Consider the following 23,103-nt stretch of genomic DNA (forward strand, 5'->3'; position numbering starts at 1 on the left):
ATTGCTTTGGAGCCTAACCCTGGGGAACGACGGTATCCAGGTAGGAGCACCGTGATACACATAGAAAACTATTAAGGGATATTCACATACATCAGATTTGTTGCGACTGAAAATCAGTTCTGTTCATCTGAGTGGAGTTTTGGCAGCATCCCCATGGATTTCTGCCCCATTGAAAAGAATAGGACAGTCAGAGAAAGCTTTGAACAAAATCTGCACTGTGTAAGTTCATCCTAAATCTCCCTCCGCGGTCCCATACCATAGCATTTCTGCGGTCATGTTTACCCATTTGCCCTCCTGTAGGACAGTCTTCACATCAGTTTTTATCCAAATATCTACCTGGAAATTTCCTTGTAAGGTCTATGGCCAATCCGCCCCTGGGCAGACCGAAAAAAAGAAGACATTTTTTTTCCTGTGTCCAAGAAAAAAAATTGATGTCTGTGATTTTTTTGAGGCTGGTGGTTCTTAACTGGATTATGTTGGTGGTAATTATTATCATTTTACAGCTCACAGTAAATGCTGGTAATGAGTTCTTATCAGTATATTGATTCATAGACATTTATTGTTTATTATGGTTTTCCAATTTGTCCGTAAAAAATCTTCTACAAAAATTCTATAGAAAACAACCCTGACTGGAGGCAAACTGAAGAGCTGGAAGGAGAAGATATGGACAAGAATAGGATCTGCTCTATAATTTGCAGACAGGCCACACAGATCTGTAAAAAAACACGCATGGCACCAGAGGAGTGAATGGGTCAGTGCGCATGCTTACCAAGTTGGTAAAATCCAGACATGTAAGCCCCGTCCCGGGAACACCCTGAACCCGCTCAGAAACACCCAGGACAGCGCAAACTTGCTGGGACTGTCTCTGAAAATGAGGGACAGTCCTGGCAAATTTGGGTCAGTTGGCAACTATAAGTATACTATCAGCAAAAACTGCGGATAGCACACAGATGAAAAGTACCGATGTGTGTATTAGGCCTTAGACTCATCCGTCTTATAATCCTCTTTTCCAGCCATTGTTTTTTTCGAATGTTTGTGTCCATGCTAGCTTTTTCTTATTTGGCCATTTTAATTTTAAAAAAATTTTTTTTCAAAGGGTACGGCCACACGGTCAGGTTTCCTGATGCAGTTTTGGAAGTCAACACTGTATCAAGAAGCCTGAAGGTTTGGCCATGTCGGATAGAAAGCATCCCCAACCACCAGCAAATTCTATATAAATATAGCATTACAGTCAGCATGTACCCTCTTGTTAATTCTTTGCATGAAAGGAAAAAATAACATTTCAACCATTTTGCTCCGTTTTCCTTTTTACTAAGTTTTATTCCCATTATTGATGGAGGAGACATTTTCAGAAACCAGCGAGAACCTCTGTACGCTGTCATTCTCCTCTTTTGCACAAGGTGGCGCTGTGCGTTACAGAGTCGCTTAGGATCACGGAATACTCTCTATCTCCCGGAAGCCGTCAGTTTTCTGCAGTATGGCGGCGCCCGTATCCAACGTGGGTGATGTGTTTCTGTAAGTAAGGGGGGATGAAGCGTAAGAGCGGTGGTCGGGGGGGACCCGACCAGATAAAGAAGCTCCAGCTCTCCGTGCAGCAGTTCGTGGAGAAAGCTGAGGGCGGCTTGGATGCTGAGACTTGTGATCCTGCAGGATCCTGGGCCACTGGAGGCAGACCCAAGAGCCGTAAGGAGCTGAGGAAGGAGAAGCGCCTCTCCAAGAAGATCCGCAAGAAAGCCTACTATGAAAGGAAGTTCTCAGATAAACAAGGACCCCAGAAGTCTGCTGAGAATGTACAGGGGGGATCCAAGGACAACCACCCGGCCACAAAGAAGCCACCTACACCCAAAACAGCACCTGGGCGGGAGAGCAAAAAACAGCCGGTGAAGGAAGACACAGCAAAGCAGCAAGACGTCAAGAAGAAGAAGAAGAAACAACTCAGTAAAGATGAAGCCAGGAAGAAGTCTCTGCTGGAGGCCAATGAGAAAGAGGAGAAGGAGATCAAGAGGCTGGAGAGGAGCCTGAGGATGAACAAGAGGAAGAACAAGAGCTCCTTACCCCAGGCATTCACTCAAGATGGGCTGGACTACATCCTGGGGGTCTTGGAACCAGGGGGGTCTACCTTTGGCCTCTATGATGATGAGGAAGAGGAGGCAAACACCACAGATAAACTGCACAAACTGTCTGAGCATGTGGATGAGGAAGGGTCTGAGAAGGATGAGGGGCATGGTGAGAAAGGGTCTGAGGAGGATGAGGGGCATGGTGAGAAAGGGTCTGAGATGGGTAATGACAGTGATGAAGGATCAGACATGGAGGAAGATGATGCCGAAAAAGAAAGGGGTTCCTTGGAGGAGGAAGAACTGTCGGAGGAAGATGAGGCAGTGGAGGACCTTGAGGGTTCAGGAGAAGATGCTAGTGATGAAGATCAGTCAGGAGGGTCTTCTCGGGACTCTGATGGTGAAGATGTGGATGAGCCAGTTACCATTAACAAGGTTTGTTACTGTACAACGATTTTTGTTTTTTCCTTTTAGTCCTTGGGTTGGTTCACACTATCATTTTGGATTTCATTTGGGTTTGTGTTATTCTTGATGTCAAAAGTGTTGGAATTGTAAATGGAAACCTGATGGAGCTCAGTGGCTTATATCATGTCCATCAAGTCTCATCAGCATCCTTTGTAAAGCTGATCTGACCACGCTTTCACAATACTAGTGTGAACAGGGCTTTGTTATTGATGTAACATTGATTATAAATATAAACCTGATTCTCACAAACTCGCCGACACTGCTTGAGTTTGGCGGCTCCTGTGTGCTCCAGAGCAGCGTATGTTAAAGGGGCTGTGGGCTCTTTATTACCAGGCATAGTGCGGTACATTTTTCAGGGGCTGTGCATGGTTCTATACATAGCTCTGTCCGGTTCACTTGAATGGGGCAGAGCTGCAGGACCACATATGGCCTCTAGAAAATGATTGGCACAGTGAAGAAGCCGCAGTATTCTCAAGCTCTGTGACCTCTTCGGCTGGTCCTCAAGATCTGATAGATGGCCTGTCCTAAGGATAGATGTCATCAATATTAAAATCCCAGGCAACTCCTTTAGTTCCTACCCATTGTCAGGTCTCTTTAATTTCATTGTCCCCCACTGGTCAGCTTTTTTCAGTAGCTGACAGAGCTGGAAGCGGAAAGCTTTGACCTCTGCGTAGTGTCCATGTCCCACCAGTCACTTCCTATGGTGATGCATAAGGCAAAATCAACATACCTAAGTCTTACAGAACAGGCATGAAAAAATGCTTTGTCATGAATGAGTGACATACATATTACATACATGCATGTCCTGTCCTACCTTTGCCACATATTTATGAAGCCCTGTTTTCATTTAGGAAATTCTTAGCCGGAAGTGACAGTTTTGTTATACTCAGTGACGTACCGGGTCCGGCGTGTGCTCCAGGCTAGCGAAGCCTCTTCTTCTGGCTGCTCAGGTAGCCCGGTGACATCACCAGCACTAATGGGCGGGCTTCAGCGCTCAACTAGCCAGTAAAACCGAGCCAGCGACGTCACCAAACACGCTGCCAGGCGGAAGCCTCCACCCGGCAGTGTGTTATTGTAAACAAAAGAGCCTTGCACAGGGCAAAGGAGAGCATCGGAGCATGCACTGCTCCGATGCTTAAGTCAGGGGGGGCTGCCTGGGTGAAGATGGAGGTTTGTCCGGGTTCAGCTCTAAACCCTGACAACCCCTTTAAGGTAACAACTTGCTGGCTAAAAAGGTGTAAAATGCTACAAAAAAAAGCAGCAACCCCCACCACTCCTCTTCCCCCCCCCCCCCCCTCAAAAAAACGGAACCCCACAAATCAAGTAGCTCTACACTGGAACTACAGAGCTGCGTATAGTGTGTAGTGGACAGAGCTGATGTTCCTCACATTCACCTCATGGCAGTAGTGCTGTAGTAATCAGCTCCATCCGCTGCACAATATGTAGTTCCAGCTCTGATGTCTGGCACCCGAGGGTGTGCGGTTTCGGACCCCCACTGATCAGATAGTGATGGCCTGTCCTGAGGATAGGCTTTCAATAGTAATGTCCTGGAATACCCCTTTTAATCATCTTTTCACACCTTCACAGTGGCTTCTGTGTATAACTGAGGCCAAAATGCTGCTACTGGTCCAGTGACTGATGGACCCTGTTGGCTTGTAATGTTGTCCGCCTGGGTTCTCCTAAGGTTTGTCATTCTGATGGCAGGAGCAGTGCTAAATGCTGCAATATTCTTAGTGTGTAACGTGACAGAACCCCTGATGGAAGACGACAGAGTCAGTACTTCCTTTTTTTGTCTTCCATCATCAATAGCAGGGGGTCAGCATCCTGTGGAACTACAACTCCCTGAATGCTCCCTTCTCTTCTGTGGTTGTTGTGAGAACAGCCGAGCAAGTGTTCATGTTGGGAGTTATAGTTTCACAAGAGCAGTAGTACCGGAGGTTGCTGACCCCTGATCTATAGGATTTTAGCCTTTTATATATTGTCCATTTACTCCTTTTTTTTTTTTGCCATTGTCTAGTCCTATTGCACAACAGAAAGTAGTAGTTGGTACCTGGAAGTAGATGGGTATTGGGGTGCATGCAGAGTTTGTGTTCTTTTAAAGATGCTCCCCAGGATATTTTTCTTTGCCTATATAGTGCGGGGTCTCCATGTTCTCCTGTGTGATGCAGCTGGAGTCTGTCTCCCCTCTCTGCCCTGTCATCTCTCTCTCCTCTTGGCTTTTACATGCAGGTGGCAGGGGGACCAGTGTGAAGCTAGATCTCTTAGGCTACTTTCACACTAGCGTTTTAGTTTTTCGATATTGAGATCCGTCATAGGGGCTCAATGCCGGAAAAAAACACTTCAGTTTTGTCCCCATTCATTGTCAATGGGGACAAAACTAAACAGAACAAAGTGTTCCAAAATGCATTCCGTTCTGTTTAGTTGCGTTCCCAGACCGGAGAGCAAACCACAATATGTTGTAGTTGGCTTTCCGTCCTGGGATGCGGAGCAAGACGGATCCGGCATGACCCCCAATGCAAGTCAATAGGGACTAATCCGTTTTCTCTGAGACAATTTGCCACAATAGAAAACTGATCCGTCCCCCATTTACTTTCAATGGGGTTCATGACGGATCCGTCTTGGGTATGTTAAAGATAATACAACCGGATCCGTTCATAACGGATGCAGGCAGTTGTATTATCAGTAAACGGAAAGTGTTTTTGCTGAACCCTGCCAGATCCAGTAAAAACGCTAGTGTGAAAGTAGCTTTAGAACTACACTGGAGAGTCTTCTCACACAGATAGTACAGGCAGGCAGAGTAATTTCAGTTTTTTTACAGCCCCATTTAAGTGAATAGTTCCACGTACAGGCCACAAAAAAAAACGGAATGGACACAGGGGAGAAAAAAATACCTTATTGTGGGTGAGCCCTTAGGGCTCATGCACACGACAGTATTTTGCGTTCAGTATACTGGCCGTTTTTTTAGTTCAGTATGCGGTACATATACTGAACCATTCATTTCAATGGTTCAGCAAAAAATACTGAAGTGTCTCTGTGTGCATTCCGTTTCAGTATTTCCGTATCGTGAAAAGATAGAACATGTCCTATTCTTGTCTGCAAATCACGGTGCTTGGCTCCATTTAAGTCAATGGGTCCGCAAAAAAAAAAAACGTAACACATACGGAAATGCATCCATATGTCTTCCGTATCCGTTCCGTTTTTGCGGAACCATCTATTGAAAATGTTATGCCCAGCTCAATTTTTTTCTATGTAATTACTGTATACTGTATATGGCATACGGAAAGAAAACGGAAACAAAAAAACGGAACAACGGATCCGTAAAAAACGGACCGCAAAACACTGAAAAAGCCGTGTGCATGAGCCCTATGTGTGAGAGAAATGACACTGATAGAATGCTGGTGGTGAGGTAGTAACGTGTAAACTATAAAATAAACCACACAGACGGAGTGCTACTGTAAGGGCTTGTGGTATCTGACTGTAGTTGCTCTATAGCAGGGGTGCACAACCTGCGGCCCGGGGGCCACATGCGGCCCTTGATACCATTCTGTGCGGCCCCCAACAATCTGGTAACAGACATGTATGCCTATGTCTTGTGGCTGCTCACATGTATTTTTCATGTATTTCTTCCATTAGATGGGAGTCCTGGAAGTGTAACTAGACATTAATGGTATATAATGTGTGTTCAATATGCCATAAGTACAATATTTCAGTTGTTAATACACCTTTAAATTTTCATTTCGGCCCTCGTCATTGGTTCAGTCTGGCAATGTGGCCCCTAACCAGGAAACGTTGTGCACCCCTGCTCTATAGTGACATTCCTCCTCTGTGTCCCACTTTCTCATAGACTGCTCCTCATCTGGACAGCAAATATGTCCCCCCTCATCTGAGACAATCCTCCGAGGCTGCGGATGCAAAGAGGAGGGAAGAGCTGGAGAGGCTTCGGAAGAGCGTGAAGGGATTGATAAACAGGTATCACATGATGCATCCACCTAAATAATGGCGTCCTTGATCCTGAGCCGGGCGCTCCGTCTTGGCTTCAGGCCTGGAGTGCATCTTCTTCTTTATAGTTCATATTTTTAATTGACAGGCTGAGACTCCAATCTCCTGTAAATCACTCACCAGCTTCAGCTAATTAATTGACTCCCTTGTTTGGAGCGGATGCTGCGGGTCCTCCAGTGAAGTATGGAGTTTACCCTTTGTCACTACAAGTTGATATGGTGCACCTAGAACTTCTCCAATTACAGCTTCGTGAACGCTCATGTGTGATTGACTGTTAATTGGGTACTGATTAATTAGCTTCATATCCCCTTGGAAAATGACAGACAGCAAACTTACAATTACAGAAGAAGCATACAGAGCCACCGCCTACCAGTAATCATCAGCTCCTCTGTTCAGCTGTTTCTTCTCATCACGTCCACCTTTGGGAAAGCTGGATGACACCTATTAGAGCGTGTGTAGGGATGCCCTTTCATGTACATCAAGGAATTTGGATAATTGCTGCATCCCTATGTACATCTATGTCAAGTTGTCTGCGTCGGGAGCTTTGTTGCACAGTCACAGCTGGATCCCGGTTGTGACTGACGGCCAGGCTCCCACTGCAACGGGCAGGATTGGAAATCATACCGATCCCAGCTGTATAAAGGGGTTGGTCGATTACGACACAGGGTATGATGTAAGTGTCAGATAAGCGTTTATCCAACTGGTGGGGCCCCTGCCAGTCCCAAGAACAGGGGTCATGCCTGACTGCCACTCCGTTGAACCCAGGCCCCTATTTATTGTTATCACTAGGGGCCGCAGCAGTCGAACCTCCGCTGATTCTGATTAAACACTTATGCACTATTTTGTGAATAGTAGTTAAGTTGTTGTAGTGTAACAACCCCTTCAACCTCTTGGATGCTAGGCTCAATAGACTGCGGCATCTAAGTGGTTTGACAGAGGGGATGCGGCTCCTTCTGTCCCCATCGGCCCTGACAAATGCCACAGGGTGTCAATAGTGGCCAAGGGGCCTCACAAAGATCTCCAACCCTTCCTGTGTGCCCTTTAAGCCATGTTGCTGATATGTGATTTCAGGATAATTCTAACGGCTGGGATATTTAACTTGTTTTAACCGCATGTTAACTGCGATAAGAATAAGACGGTGACATTTTTATCCCTCCCCCACCCAACAACAAAAATTTATAATGAAAGTTAATCAACAATTTATATGTAACCCAAAGTGGTTCTGTTAAAAATATGACCCGAAAAATACAAGCTCTCCTGTGGTTAAATCAATGGAAAAATAAGAAGGTTATGTACTGCAGGACAGCACACGGCCTCCAGAGCAAGAGACCCCAAGATACTGAACGGGGACCCCCAATATTTCTAAATTGGACAAGCAATTACAGTATATTTGTGGGCAGTAGATAGTGAGGTCTAGGCCAGGAAGACAGAGCCCATCCTCTTATACAGGTCGATCTGATCAGTTGACCTTAGAATGACGACGTGTTAAAAGGTGGATGCCCACTTGAATACCTGAATACTACATGGTCACCTGCTTTTATTTTTAGTGTAAAACCCGCAGTAAATCATGCTAACATTTTGTGTGTTTTTATAGATTGAGCGAACCAAATATGGCGTCTATCAGCGGGCAGCTTGAAGAACTCTACATGACCAACAGCAGAAAAGACATGAATGAGACATTAACTAATGTTGTCCTCAGTGCCTGCATCACTCCAGCTAAAATGCCAGACCGGCTCATGATGGAGCATGTACTGCTCATCAGCATATTGCACCATACAGTGGGGATCGAGGTAACGAGGCGCCGTATATAATGGAAATGGTCCATTTTGCTACAGGTCAGCATGTAGCGTAGACAGAAGAACTCCAATAAGCCAGCATCTGCACATTTGACTGTCTGGTACGTGTAGATGTTCACTGGACGAGGCAGCCTTCTGACACCAGCGACTAATGCGCACTGGTCCCATTTATAGAATAGGACCCATGCAGGATACTCGCTGGGCATTGGATGGCTATCTTGGAAACCCACCCAGTGTGCAGTTGCATCCGTCTTCTTTTTGTCAGATCGGGCAGGAGAAGTCACCTGCATGGCCCCTTTTAAAATAGGCCATCTGCTTTCGGCCATGACGTGACTTCATTGAATAGCTTCGGAAAGAGCCCATACTTTCTAATACTGTACGGAGACAGATCTCCATAAAGTATTATTCCGAAGTTTTGAACTAAGCGACTTCGGATGAAGCATCTGAAGCTCGCCTCGCTCAACACTAATTAAAGGGGTCGTCTCACTTTTGCAAATGCCGTTTATCATGTAAACAACGTTAATCCAAGGTACTTACTAATGTATTGGGATTGTCCATATTGCTTCCTTTGCTGGCTGGATTCATTTTTCCATCACATTATACACTGCTCTTATCCAGGTATTACGACCATCCAGCAGTGGTGGTCATGCTTGCACACTGTAGGAAAAAGCACCAGCCTATACGCATTCCCATGGTCCCGGCCACCAGAGAGGCCAGTGCTTTTTTCCTATAGTGTGCAAGCATGGCCACTGCTGCTGGATTGCAGGGTGGTCTGTAACCATGGGCACGAGCAGTGTATAATGTGATGGAAAAATGAATCAAGCCGGCAAAGGAAGCAATATGGACAATCACAATACATTAGGAAGTGCCTTGCATTAACTTTGTCTACATGATAAATGCCATTTGCTGAAGTGGTACAACTCTTTTTAAGGGTTCTAGTTGTGGTCACTTTTATCTAGGGGCTATATAGTTTACAGTCACAGGGCTTGTCTTTATTTTACATAGACCTTTTTGGGGCATTTTACCATTAAAATATTTTTTTATTGCTGGTTTCTGCTGTAACTGAGGCTGACATATTAGTTACAGCTTTTGGGACTCGCTGCAGAGATGATATGCATCAGCTTTGGTACTTACCAGTCATCTATACAGTGATTGAGAAGGCAATAATAAACCTGTCACTGACAGCTGCCCCCCCCCCCCCCTACTGCAGCTGTATGATCTCCACGTTGCTGCCTGTTCGGCAAAGATGTACGAATATTGGTTATATTTGTGCACAATTGTCTTGTGTGGTTACGCATTTTACTTGGCCGTTAGCAGTGGGATAGCGGTAACAGGAGAAATCAGTATATCTAGAAAGTTTGATGTTAATCTAGCAGTTTCTGTGTCACCAGGTGGGGGCGCACATCCTGGAAACGGTGGTGAAGCAGTTCCATGCTCAGTATGAAGACAACACGGACAATAAAGAGTGTGACAACCTAATCACCTTCATTGGACATCTGTACAACTTCCACGTCGTTGACTCTCGCCTGATGTTTGACATTTTAAAGATGCTGGTGTCCACATTTACAGAGAGAAACATAGAGCTCATCCTGCTGCAGCTGAAAGACGTTGGCTTCGCTCTGCGAAAGGACGACGCTCTGGCTCTAAAGGAACTGATCTGTGAGGCTCAAAACAAAGCCAGCGCTTTGGATAAGAAATTCCAGGATCAATCACGGGTGAGAATCAGTCCAAAATGAATTTTCTAATTTTAGGACAAGTCCTAGCCATATGTGTTAATTGGGCATCCCCACCATGAACCTCATTAAGGTGGATGGCTGGTGCCAAGAGCTGCTCTGGCAGACTCTCCATACATAAATTCAGTAGGTGCAAGGACACACTGGCACTTTCCCTTTACAAACACGAATGACCACTGGGGGTTCCAACAACTAGAAAGCTGATGATCTGCCCACACTCAGAGACGTAGGTTCAAGAAAGTGTGTCTTCACCCTTTAACACCCGTTTAAAAGGGTTGTCCCATCTGAATCTTCATGGCTATAAATGTCCAATAGATGCTGGTCCCACCTATGGGACCCGTTCCTGTTAGATGTTTGTGGTGTATCCTGTGGATTTTCCATAAATGTCCAGATCAGATAAACCTTTTAATTTATTTAAAGAGAAATTCTCCTTTTGAACAACTGTTGGTCCACACGAAACACTCAGGAGCCTAAAACGGAACAAAATATAATAAAATCTAAGGGGTCTAATAAAGGAAATGCAGATACAGATGAGTAGTTTTCTCCACAATGAAATGAGGACCCCAGTTGTATATCTTATACACCCATTTCTTTGATGTTGACCAGTATATGCCGGCAGGATTCATTTTTTCCCTTCACCCATGACAGCACCATAGAGAGATGGATCCTCCCCCACAATTGGAAAGGAAGCCTCAGAGCAATCAAAAAGGAAACGCCTACTTCCTCCCTCACTGTGGTTTCCTGTCCTCCGGACAGAGGAGCCTGGAGCATGCAGCCTCCAGAGCTGTGATACAAGGAACACCTTATGATGTATTGAACTTAGGTTATACAGCGAATATTTGTGTTATGTGGTTGGTATGGGCCTGGTTGACTGCCTCGTGGCTTCAGGGCCTGGTTGACTGCCTCGTGGCTTCAGGGCCTGGTTGACTGCCTCGTGGCTTCAGGGCCTGGTTGACTGCCTCGTGGCTTCAGGGCCTGGTTGACTGACTTCAGGTTTTCCTGGCTGAATGCCTTAGCATCTATGCCTGCTTGGTTGAATGTCTTGGCTCTATACCTGCTTGGTTGAATGTCTTGGCTCTATACCTGCTTGGTTGAATGTCTTGGCTCTATACCTGCTTGGTTGAATGTCTTGGCTCTATACCTGCTTGGTTGAATGTCTTGGATCTATACCTGCTTGGTTGAATGTCTTGGATCTATACCTGCTTGGTTGAATGTCTTGGATCTATACCTGCTTGGTTGAATGTCTTGGATCTATACCTGCTTGGTTGAACGCCTGGTCGGCCTGTGCATCTCTGCCTGAGTCTATGCCTGGTTGGCTGGCTGCCTTTCATGGCTGACTGCCTTTCAGTTTATGCCTGGATGGCCCCATGTACCTATGGAGCTGATTGCTTCTGTGTTTATGCTTGCTGGGATGACTGCTCCTACAGCCTCACATTGTAGCTATCTGCTGCTGGGCTTATGTAGTGCAGTTGTGTTTGATATGCTGGCAGTTTCTGCGGCCGTGTCTGCGTGGCTGGCAGTTTCTGCGGCCGTGTCTGCGTGGCTGGCAGTTTCTGCGGCCGTGGTCTACAATAAGCATAGCACTCCAACAAAGCCCTATAATGCTCTTGGTGGGGAGTGTGAAGATGGGCTGGACAATATTGCTTGGATTGCCTACAGGATGTATGGCGTACCAGCAAAGCCCTATAAGCCTCCTGGTTGGGAATGAGGATTTGGGCTCGAACATATTGCTTGGATGGCCTGCAGAACGTATGGCGTACCAACAAAGCCCTATATGGCTCTTGGTTGGGAGTAAGAAAATGGGCTGGAACATTTAGTCTGGATGGCCTACAGGAGGTATGACGCACCAGCAAAACCCTATAAATACTTGCCGCCAATCTAGAACTTCTGGGGGTCCTTTGTGCGGAAGTTTCTGGCGGTGGGGACCCTAGGAGGTCTGAAGGGTCCAGGGGGCTCTTTGGACCTCTTGTGGCAGATCTGTGAGCTCCTCCAGGAGATGGTTGCCATGGTAGGGTTCCATCATGGATGCCAGATTGCGAGGAAATTTGGAGATTTTTGACGTCTAAAGTTTTTCTGGTAAATGTAACAAAGGGCCTCCATTGGATCTTGAATCAAAGCGTCTGTCTCACAATATATTCTACACCAAAGGAATCGGTGTTCAGCAATCATCTTCAGTTTTGATCATTCTTTGCCAAGATAAGTACTTCTCTAAGATGTTTTGTTAAATCTGTTATGATTATTTTGATAAACACTTGATGAGAAACCCGTATGAGATTTATTTTATAAGATTATGTTGGGTTTTAAGTATAATGTCTAGTATTGAAATCTCTTAGGTTTTGGGATATTTATTGATCCGATTTATTTTTTTAAGTTCGGACCTCTTGTTAGTTTTTGGGTTCCCTACGCTTCCATCCGGGTATACTTAACTTACATTACTTTTCAAGCACGGTCCCGCCGGAGGGGTGTTTTTTTTTATTTTTATCTCTGCTATTCGGTCTCTCTATGGTGCTGTCATCGATGAAGGGAAAAATTATAATTACACTTACCGATAATTGGATTTTCCAGAACCCATGACAGCACCCCTCTAATTCCCTCCCTGGTGCTTATGGTTGATGAAGAAGAAAGGAAGAATGAAGTAATAGGAATTCTATTTGTAGCTCCTACTGATCTACTCTGGAATCAACACTGAGGGAGGAAGTGGGTGTTCCCTTTTTAATTGCTCTGAGGCTTCCTGTCCAATTGTGGGGGCGGATCCATCTCTCTATGGTGCGGTCATGGGTTCTGAAAAATCCAAAACCGGTAAGTGTAATTATAATTTTCCATCGCATTATACACTGCTTGTTTCCATGGTCACAACCACCCTGCAATCCATCAGTGGTGGTCATGCTTGGACACTTGCAGGTTGTCATGCTTGTAGGGATCAGCTGCAGCTTTCACGTGCCATATACCTGCTCATCACCACTGCTGTCTGTAAGCAGACAGGGGAAGAAAGACTGGACCAGTGGTGCAGGGGAAGGAGACGATATATGTAATCTTTTATATTGTCTCTGCATTCTGGGTCATTAATAGAATTTTTTTATTAAATTGTACAACCACTTTAATACTAACTTAGTCGATAGAACCTAACACCCCCCCACTGAGGTAGTCTAAAATGTACAGATAATAGACATCAGTGTTGGGGCTGATGCTTGTCTACAATATATAGCAAAGGATCATTTCTGGACCTGCATTTATCTCCTGATGGTTCCTTGTGTTTGTAAATATCTGTTTTCCAGTGTCTTGAATGAGTAAAGAAGACATTTGTTTTTACTGTAGGTTCGGTTTATGTTGGAGATCATGTTAGCATTAAAGAACAATGATATGCGCAAGATACCTGGTTATGACCCTGAACCAGTGGAGAAACTACGTAAACTGCAACGCTCAATGGTAAGCAAGAAACGTTGATTACAGCGTACTATATACATAAATTGGTGAATTTGTCTTTTAGAAGCTAAGATAAAGTTATAGTTACAAGCTACTAACAATCCCCAAGTGTTTTAAAGACAAAATAATTGGAGAAACTGATAAACACTTATCGATATAGACAATATAAATTTGGCCAACGATATAGATTTTGTTTATATCGCCATATCGCGGTAAAACATGACAAGCTCCGCTCTCGGTGCGCACCATGTGATCCTGAGTCGGCACAGTGGCACTGTGTGTGGCTGCCGCTGACCACCAATGAGAACAGAGTAGGAGGAGGAGGGGAGGGACTGTGGCCACTCCGCCACCAATCAGAACAGAGAGTAGGAGGGACTGTGGCCACTGCGCCACCAATGAGAACAGAGAGTAGAAGGAGGAGGGACTGTGGCTTCTGCGCCACCAATGAGAACAGAGAGGAGGGGAGGGACTGTGGCCACTGCGCCACCAATGAATATAGTTAATATGCCTGAATACAAACGTAGCCTGCATATGCTGGCCATATCCCATACCTGGCCTCTATGACTGCTCGCTGTGATCCACTGCAATTAACCCCTCAGGTCCTGAGGGGTTAATTGTGGCGGATCACTGCACGCAGTAATAGAGGCCAGGTATGGCATATGGCCGGCATATGCAGGCTACGTTTGTATTCAGGCATATTAACTATATTCATATTCATTGGTGGTGCAGTGGCCATAGCCCCTCCCTTCTACTCCCCCTCTTCTAAGTATTATATTCATTGTGGGCCCCCCTCCACACGATTAAATCATTGGTGGCAGTGGCCCCAGGGTGGCAGCTTCTGATTGGAACCCCAGCAGTGTAATTGCGGGGCTCCGATCGGTTACCATGGCAGCCAGGACTCTACTGAAGCCCAGGCTGCCATAGTCTGCTCCCTGCTGCTGTGTGTACTATGCACAGGGCAGCAGGGAGAGAGGGAAGTCCTATTCACCCTGATAGAGCTCTATTAGGGTGAATAGGACATGGGTTCTAGCCCCTAAGGAGGCTAATAGTTATTAAATAAAAAGTGGAAAAAAAAGTTTAAACACCCCCCCCAAAAAAATATAGTATTTATTGCATATTGCACATGCTTAAAAATATATTGCAATATAGATTTTAGGCCATATCGCCCACCCCTACATGTAACCATTGTGACACATAGGTCTGCATAGGAGCAGTGTACACAAAACGGTCCGATTTTTTTTTTTCTTCTTAGGCTGAAGACAAAATTGCATTATTGTGCGTGTTTTTTCTGTCTGTGAATATTTGATGTGTGGTTTGTGCACGCAGGTTCACAACAGCTCGTCCGGCAGTGACACTCGTCTCCGTGTATCTTTGGATAATATTCTGGAAGCGGACAAGGTTGGTCGCTGGTGGATTGTGGGTTCGTCATGGAGTGGAGCGCCTATGATTGGACAGTCCTCAGCCAAGACATCAACACAGGCAGTAGGAAAGGTACTTCTTTGCTATTGATATTGCATTATAACGAGTAAGCCTTACAGATACTTCTTCTCCCTGAAGTGCTATATGTTTCTGATGTTTTTAGAGACCATTGCTTTCCAGTGCCATCCCCTGCTTTTAGATGCGGGCCACTGCAGTTGCCTGTACTAATGCTGGATGCACCACTTTGCAGGGTTGGCCTTATTCTCAGGATCAGAAGGGTTCCGGGGGTTGGACCCCCACGGATCATTGATACCATGTCCTTGTGGATTACCCTAGGCACCTTGTATCCCTGGCCCCTTATTCCTATTTCTCCCACTGCCTTCAGGCAGACTCAGGTGACTGACTTTACATTCCTCTGTCAGTCCTTTCCATTCACTACTCTGTTCTGACACCGAGATACCAGCACAGTCTCTGGAGACGGCCATGTCTATGAAAGTAGCTCTTACAGAGGTTGCTATCAGCTGCCAGAGCACTTTTTAAAGTGAACCTCCAAAGAAACTTTTTGAAAGAAGAAGATAGAACGAAGTAATAAAATAAATGATTTCATTATTTTTGGTTACATCTGTATAAGAAGAAACAGACGTCTATGTTTTGCTACCGAAAATGTCTCCGTTTTAAGGACCTAGGCACCCATGTAGAAAATGAATGCAGTACAGATAAAAATATAGCACTCATTTTCCCTGATGGTTATAAAGTTTGAGCAGTCTTAGGCCTCCTACACATTTGTCCGGCTTTCCGGCTCCGTTCCTCTCCAGCGTGAAGCAGAAAACGCATGAAGGGAACAGAGCCAGAACTGATACCATAGTTTTCTATAGGATCCTGCACATGCATCCAGAGCATCAGTTGTGATGCCAAATAGCACCGGGCAGAAAAACGCTGCATGCTCAGTTTTTCTGTCCGGCGCTATTAAGTGTATAGGCGCCATACATCAGTTGTGTCTGGCTCCAGCTTAAAACAGCTGGCCGGGCACAACTCATATATATGAGGGGGACCTGATTGATTTTCTGTGCTGGTGTTGATGTTCCTCTAGCTTTGATTTCCGTGGGCAGGGAAGTCATTGCTGGACACCCAAGTAGTAAGTGACATGGCTGCCACTGGAGTTACCATTTTATTTACCAGGTAGATGGGCCTGCTGTTCATAGCAGTTTATTATTGAGCATCTGTAATTAACGTGTATTGTCTCTCCTCCTCTTTTAAAGGTCAGTGCGAAGATCATGGACTTAGCTCGTAAGCAGCGGATGAACACGGACATTAGGAGGAATATCTTCTGTGTTGTCATGACCAGTGAAGATTATTTGGATGCTTTTGAGAAGTTACTGAAGTAAGGAACCCACCTTCAGTTCACTGCAAGTCCTATCAATGGGTCATAAAACATTTTGGCTGATAGAAAAGGTGTAGATTTTATTATTTTCCCTTATAACATGGTTATAAGGGAAAATAATAGCATTCTTAATACAGAATGCTAAGTAAATTAGAGATGGAGGGGTTAAAATAAAAAAATTAACTTGCCTCATCCACTTGTTCGCGCAGCCCGGCTTGTCTTCTTTCTTCTTCTTTCTTCTTTGAGGACCTGGGAGGAGAAGGACCTTTGGTAACGTCACTGCGCTCATCATCACATGATCCATCACCATGGTGATGGACCATGTGATGAGCGCAGTGATGTCACCAAAGGTCCTTTTCCTCCCAGGTCCTCAAAGAAGAAGAAAGAAGACAAGCTGGGCTGCGGGAACAAGTGGATGAGGTGAGTTTAATTATTTTATTTTTTAACCCCTCCATCCCTAATTTACTTAGCATTCTGTATTAAGAATGTTATTACTTTCCCTTATAACCATGTTAGAGCTTGATGCGATTTTCATGCAACACATCAGTGATGCGTGAAAATCACCGCTCATGTGCACAGCCCAATTGGAGTAAATGGGTCCGGATTCAGTGCGCGTGCAATGCGTTCACCTCACGCAATGCAACCGCATGGAATTCTCGCCCGTGTGAAAGAGGCCTTAGACTATAAGCAGGGCTTAAAGTGGTTTTCCAGGCTCCTAATATTCATGACTTATCCTCAGGATAGGTAATTAATATGTGATCAGTGAGGGTCCAACACCCCGCTCGCACTCCAGTCAACTGTTCCTTGCCGCCTCCATCGCTGGAACTAGCACTGTGAAGGGAGAGGGAACCACAGCTCCGTTCAAAGTGTAGTAGCCATGTTGGGTACTGGGTACTGCAGCTCAACTATCATTGAAGTCGATGGCTATTGAGCACATTATGTGCTTGGCTCTACATGTTGAGTATGTTGGTGTACTATAATTATTGGGAAAGAAGTGCTCCATTCATTTATCATTTAGAATTTGTCATTGTTTCTTTCAGGTTAGGTCTGAAGGATCATCAAGAAAGAGAGATAGTCCATGTTCTCATTGACTGTTGTCTGCAGGAGAAAACCTACAACCCTTTCTATGCCTTCCTGTCCAGCAAGTTCTGTGAATATGATAGACGGTTCCAGGTAATGCTCCACCACACTGCCACATTAGGTTTATGCTACCCTGTCTGAAGGAAGCATGAAGTCGTGATAAAAACCTCAGATTCCAGCATTGGGTTACTACTACTGCAGTTCCCATCACATCACTGTTTATGAGCTGCAGCAGGAACCAAGACTGGGCTGCTCTCAAAGTAGTGCATGCGCTGCTGGTTCCTCAATATTCATAAGCTTCAGGCTAACCATGTCCTCCACTACCTGAGTGACAACTACCCCGACCCTTGGCTCAGGAAGAAAGCTATCAATCAAAGGCAGGAGTGCAGGGTTAGCTTCTGTCTCATTTTTGTATTGATCCCTCAAGAGTTTTAAAGATCTGTGCAGCTTCTGCTGGCTTCTGGTCTTCACTGTGTTCACCTCTGGTGGGCACCAGTGTCTCAGATTGCCCTGTGAACACTGCTTCACATCGGCAGCCCTGGCCAATGGAGAATCAGAGGGTGGTGCTTTTTCCTGTATCCATACATTTTCCATTTTCTGTCACATTTAGCTGAAAAGGTGAAAGGCATTATTACACCAGTAGCTTCCCAATGCTGGTAGAGCAGTAGGCCTTACCTTCTCCTATGCAACTTGCTAATACACATTCTTTTTTTTTTTTAGATGACGTTCCAATTCAGTATGTGGGATAAATTCCGTGATTTGGGAAGTTTTTCTTCAACTACTTTGTCGAACCTCACTCATTTTCTGAGTCACCTGATAAAACGCAAATCTCTGCCGCTCTCTATATTTAAAGTAAGTATTAGGGATGGCCTGCCGACACCATGTCCGATCTGCAGGCAGCTCGTTATAGACCAGGAGGAGCTCATATATCATGATGATTTACTATAGCTTGTAATTTTGTAATGGACCTAGAAATCCAGTCCTGGTCTTGTCATTGTCTGATGCATACATGTAGCGATGGCTACCAATCCTGAGTAAGATTGCCCTCTGCATATGAGCATACCCGTAAGCTTCTAACTGATCCATTGTATAAATCCTTACCCAGGTTATAGAATTCAGCGAATTGGACAAGATTAAGGTTTCCTTCTTGCGTCAAGTTCTCTACAAGCTGCTGATGGACTCTGATGCTGATGAGCTTGCGGTCATATTTGGAAAGTAAGTGGTTTCATCATTTGGTCCTATCTGAACTAAACGCACATCTGCAAAACGTATTGTAGCCATCCATTCGGACCACGTGAAGACAAGTAGGCATTAAAGGGGTTATTGCTTTATTGGCCATCCCCCCCAAAAATAAGATGATCACCTGATGCTTCCCATGAATTGGTGCAGCAATCTTTTTGGAAGCTAGGTTCCAACAATAAGACCTCCATCTTTAACAGAAACTTTGGGCATATCACGTGACTATGCTATAAGTGTCTGATGTTAGACTACCACTTACATGGGAACTTGGCCCAAGCAGTAGGCTTCCCCTAGTTGTAGCTAAAGGCAGATAGTTTGAGAGTTATGATTTATGAATCCGCTCTATTCATGAGAAGGGTCCACCCCTATCCCCTCTTATCCTTGACTGACAAGCTGCTATATATCAGTGTATTACAGGGCAGCCTGTCAGTCCCAGCTAAGATGGGCGGTGGGAGGACTGTCCTCATGAATACTGCAAGTCCACTGTATTCTTTGATCAGTATTTTGCATCTGTACCAATCCCATTTTTTGGCAGCATACTTAGGTGACAAATAAAGGGGTTGTCCAATCCCCCAAAAAATTGGTGTGTGCCGGGAATCTGTCTAAAACATAGAGAAAAAAACACTCAATTCCACTGTGCTCCAGCGCCAAGGCTCCCATCCCAGCTCCTTCTGGTCCCTGGCAGACTGGAATGATGAAACTATTCAGATGAATGGTGTTCATCGCATGAATGAGTTCATATGTAGCGTTTTATTGCAGATTTGTGCACCATAAATGTGCAATAAATTGACAGCGCTATGGTGTTTAGTGGGCCCCATTCCAGTATAGCAACATATGTTGCGGATTTGCAGTGCATGTGTACCATGGATTCAGGTACAATGAATATAACACGTGTGGCTTTGGTGTAAACATAGCTTTAATTTGACTTGCAGTGCTTTATAGACGTCTTGTGCAGTGATTGTTCTGTGGCATTAGTAACCAGTAATAATATGTCCATGTCCTGTTCTGTTATCAGGGTCTCTGACAACCCAAAGCTGGGGATGCTTCGAGAGGGCCTAAAACTCTTCATTATGCATTTTCTGCTGAAGAACGTCCGTGCACAGAAGACTGCACAGGAGGCGGAATTGCTCACTCAAAAAGCCGATTTAGCAGTTAAAGCTCTACAGGCAAAGGAGGGCAAGCTACGCCTATAGCGGTTCAATATAGTGGAGAAATCACACGGGTCCACGTCCTCTGTGTCACAGTGAAGAGAAACCGTGGTGCGCTCCAACAACTTGTATATACTGAATTAACTTTAAAGGTTTTACGATCACACAGCATTCATAAACTCTACTTTATAACTTTGATTTTGTAAAAGAATGTTTCTAATAGCATCATAGCCATTAATTTGTCATGCCTTAAAGGGATTCTGTCACCTCTTTTTACCCTATAGAGATGCGGACATGCACGGCTAGATCCCAAGGGGCTGTAACCTGGAGCCCAGCCACGACCCCCTGTGAAGGAGCCCAGCACCGCCTGCGTCCAGGAATCTCCTCCTTGCTCAAAGTCAGATCGCCGTAATCTCGCGGTGCGTGAGCTCGCGCATGCGCAGTTCCTTCCCTGAGGCTGATGCCAGCACAGGGAAGGAACACTATGCCAGCACTGCGCATCGCAAGATTACGGCGATCTGACTTCGTGAGCAAGGAGGAGATTCGTGGATACAGGCGGTGCTGGGCTCCTTCACAGGGGGGCATGGCTGGGCTCCAGAACGGTTAGTACAGCACCTTGGGCTCCTTACCAGGCTCATTTACATAGATTATTATTATTATTATTATTATTATTATTATTATATATATATATATATATATATATATATATTCTATCAAATCATTTTTTTCCCCTAAATAAAACCACACAGCGCTATGGGACAAGTATATTGCGAACATGCTAGCGGCGATCTAGCCGTGCATGTCCGCATCTCCTTAGGGTAAAAAGAGGTGACAGAATCCCTTTTAAGTTTCTAGGCACAAATCATCTGGACTTTAGTATTTACGTTCCGTAAATATTCTGACATAACATACTTTTACCCATTAAAGCGTTTTCTGTCCCTTGAATAGAAAACTTGAGTACTTTACCATAATATGGTAAGCACATGTAGTTTTGCAACTGACCACTAGATGGTGACATGTCAATAAAACAATTGCTGTGTAACTGCTTTTCCTAGTGTGGTGGTTTTGATATTTTTTTTTGTCTTCTGTTAGAGCAGGGGTAGGCAACCTCCGACACTGCAACAAAACTACAACTCCCAGCATGCATACTTCCTCTGCTTTTCTCAGAACTCTCATAGAAATGAATGAGGAATTGTAGTTTTACAACATCTGGAGCGCCGAAGGTTGCTGTCCCCTGTGTTAGAGAAACCACAGCATAGAAAACAACAGATTGCTAAATGAAGCTGCTTATTTCACTGAAAAACAATAACGGCGGTAAAATTATTATTTTTAAAGCGATACAAATCAAAGCATGACCAGCAGCAAAACCCCAAAAGACACGTGTTCCTAACAAGAAGTAGGATCAAGTGACGGGTGTGTCCCCTCCTGGATTGTTTACATTTATTTTACTACATTTCTTAAATATAAAGCTAGCCATAAACTATGTACATCAATCATTAAATAATTTATTACAATTTTTTTTTATTACAAATAAAAATAATTTCCCCTTGGATTATTTTTATTTATCTTCACTTGATCCGAGAAGTAGAGGGCAAAGTGGTGGTGCAGATCGTTTTCATATAGTGCCACCTCATTTCTTCTCTTCATTTAGCACTACAGGGGTGTTGACGTGGCCCTCGCACTTCTAAACAGGCTCCCTAAGTATGTTGCATTGACTACACTGGGAATATTGCATTTTGGAAATGTTCACTTATAATAGCTCTGTTAAATTTAAGGGTTTGTCTAGTGGAAGAAAATTGTCTGTGTTTTTTGTTATACCCAATCATTACTATCCCAACAGATCCTCCACCTCTGCCGTTATGTCACCTTCCTGGCCCTGGCTCAGTGCACTAGAAATGGTCGGCAGTGCATGCTCAGCCAATCGCTGGCCAGGACGGTGACCTGACGGTAAATAGTTAAACAGCCATTTCCTGTGAGAGTGGGGAACCAGTTAGCTCATAAAGGCACAAGTGTATTTGGGATCCATAGTCAATGCAATCCCACATACAGTGTTACAGGCTGTGCAGCAGCCAACAATGGTAAAAGCGCGCAGAGTTCTTATTCTCCACTACAAGCAGCCATTTTCTGAGTCCTCTGATAAGAGAATTTCTCCCACTCTTTATTTATAAAGTATGTATCAGAGATGGCTGGCTTACTGAAACTGCGCAAGTCATTTAGGGTATGTTCACACGTGGTGAATAAACCGCGGATTTTCGAGTGAAAAATCCGCAGAACTGTATAGTACCAGCAAAACAGATGAGATTTTATGAAATCTTATCCACACACTTCGGGGAGGGAAAAAATCTGCAGTATGAACTGTCCTGCGATGTGGATTTGAAATCTGCTGCATGTCAATTTATGATGCAGATCTCCACCACACCTTTCACCAGAGGGAGAAATGCACAGCCATTTCCGCTGTAAAATCTGCATGGAATTCATGCAGTTATTGCCGCAGATTCTCGGCCAAATCCACAGCGGACTTTTCCTGCTATGTTTTATGTCCCTCGTGGGTGTGTCCTTAAAAGCTCATAAAAAAAAACACAATGGGGGTCATTTACGAACATTTTACACCTGTTTTGGCACGCAAAAGTCACAAGACCCCTTTTGGCAACTTTTTAAATGCCTGTGTGACAATATTCTGTCACACGGGCGTTTTTACGCCATCCTCGCCATTAGACAGTGGCAGGTGCTGGGACATCGGTTCCGGCAAATTTACTAACATTTATGCCTGAAAACAAGCATAAATATTGACTGTCACAGATTCGCCTAATTTAGGACGAGGCGCGCATCTTGTCATAAATTAAGGGCATCCTCCGACAGTGCAGAGAGGAAACAAAGACTGGTGTAAAAAGCTGGTCTTTGTAAATGACCCCCAATGAGACTGATGTACATTTAGGCTGCCTATACCTGCACCAGATTTATCACAGGGGTTTAGGCTGGATGATGTGGTGCAGGAGCAGACATTTCTGACTCTATACCAACTATGGGTTGTCCTAGGGTTCATGCATACAGGGCTGCAATATACGGGCCAGGCTGTTTGGGTCCGCATCCATGATGCGGTGCACATTCATTTGAATGGGTCCGCAATCCGGAGGGTGCGGTGGGGAACAAAGGCACAAAAGCACTACAGAGTGCTTCCGTGGGGTTTCTATCCATACCTCCGCACCGCAAAAAGTAGTGCATGCACTACTTTTTTGCGGTGCGGACGTCGGATGCAGATCGCGGACCCCAATCAAGCGGTCCTGTGGTCGGTGACTGTGCATTGTGGGCCCGGCAAGCACACGTTTGTGTGCATGATCCCTTAGTCTCAGACAGAAATTTATGCCT

General features: G+C 44.8%; 1 protein-coding gene across 1 annotated transcript; it reads left to right on the forward strand.

Annotated features, from left to right (window-relative positions):
- Window positions 1–1,471: 1,471 nt before the first annotated feature.
- On the forward strand, window positions 1,472–20,081 carry NOM1 (nucleolar protein with MIF4G domain 1). The gene is made up of 11 exons (XM_044293455.1): window positions 1,472–2,489; window positions 6,364–6,488; window positions 8,113–8,308; window positions 9,706–10,029; window positions 13,363–13,473; window positions 14,797–14,961; window positions 16,149–16,270; window positions 17,311–17,443; window positions 18,071–18,202; window positions 18,456–18,565; window positions 19,605–20,081. Exons 1-11 carry the CDS (start codon window positions 1,530–1,532, stop codon window positions 19,780–19,782), a joined length of 2,556 nt encoding a protein of 851 aa, XP_044149390.1. The 5' UTR covers window positions 1,472–1,529; the 3' UTR covers window positions 19,783–20,081.
- Window positions 20,082–23,103: the final 3,022 nt, after the last annotated feature.

Source organism: Bufo gargarizans, chromosome 5 (genome assembly GCF_014858855.1).
Source record: "Bufo gargarizans isolate SCDJY-AF-19 chromosome 5, ASM1485885v1, whole genome shotgun sequence".
Classification (NCBI taxonomy): Eukaryota; Metazoa; Chordata; class Amphibia; order Anura; family Bufonidae; genus Bufo; species Bufo gargarizans.

Excerpts from the sequence above, each read along its gene's own strand:
- NOM1 (XM_044293455.1), top strand. The coding sequence starts at position 1,530 with ATGAAGCGTAAGAGCGGTGGTCGGGGGGGACCCGACCAGATAAAGAAG. Across the intron at positions 6,489-8,112 it reads GTGAAGGGATTGATAAACAG|ATTGAGCGAACCAAATATGG; the intron begins GTATCACATGAT and ends GTGTTTTTATAG. Across the intron at positions 14,962-16,148 it reads CAACACAGGCAGTAGGAAAG|GTCAGTGCGAAGATCATGGA; the intron begins GTACTTCTTTGC and ends CCTCTTTTAAAG.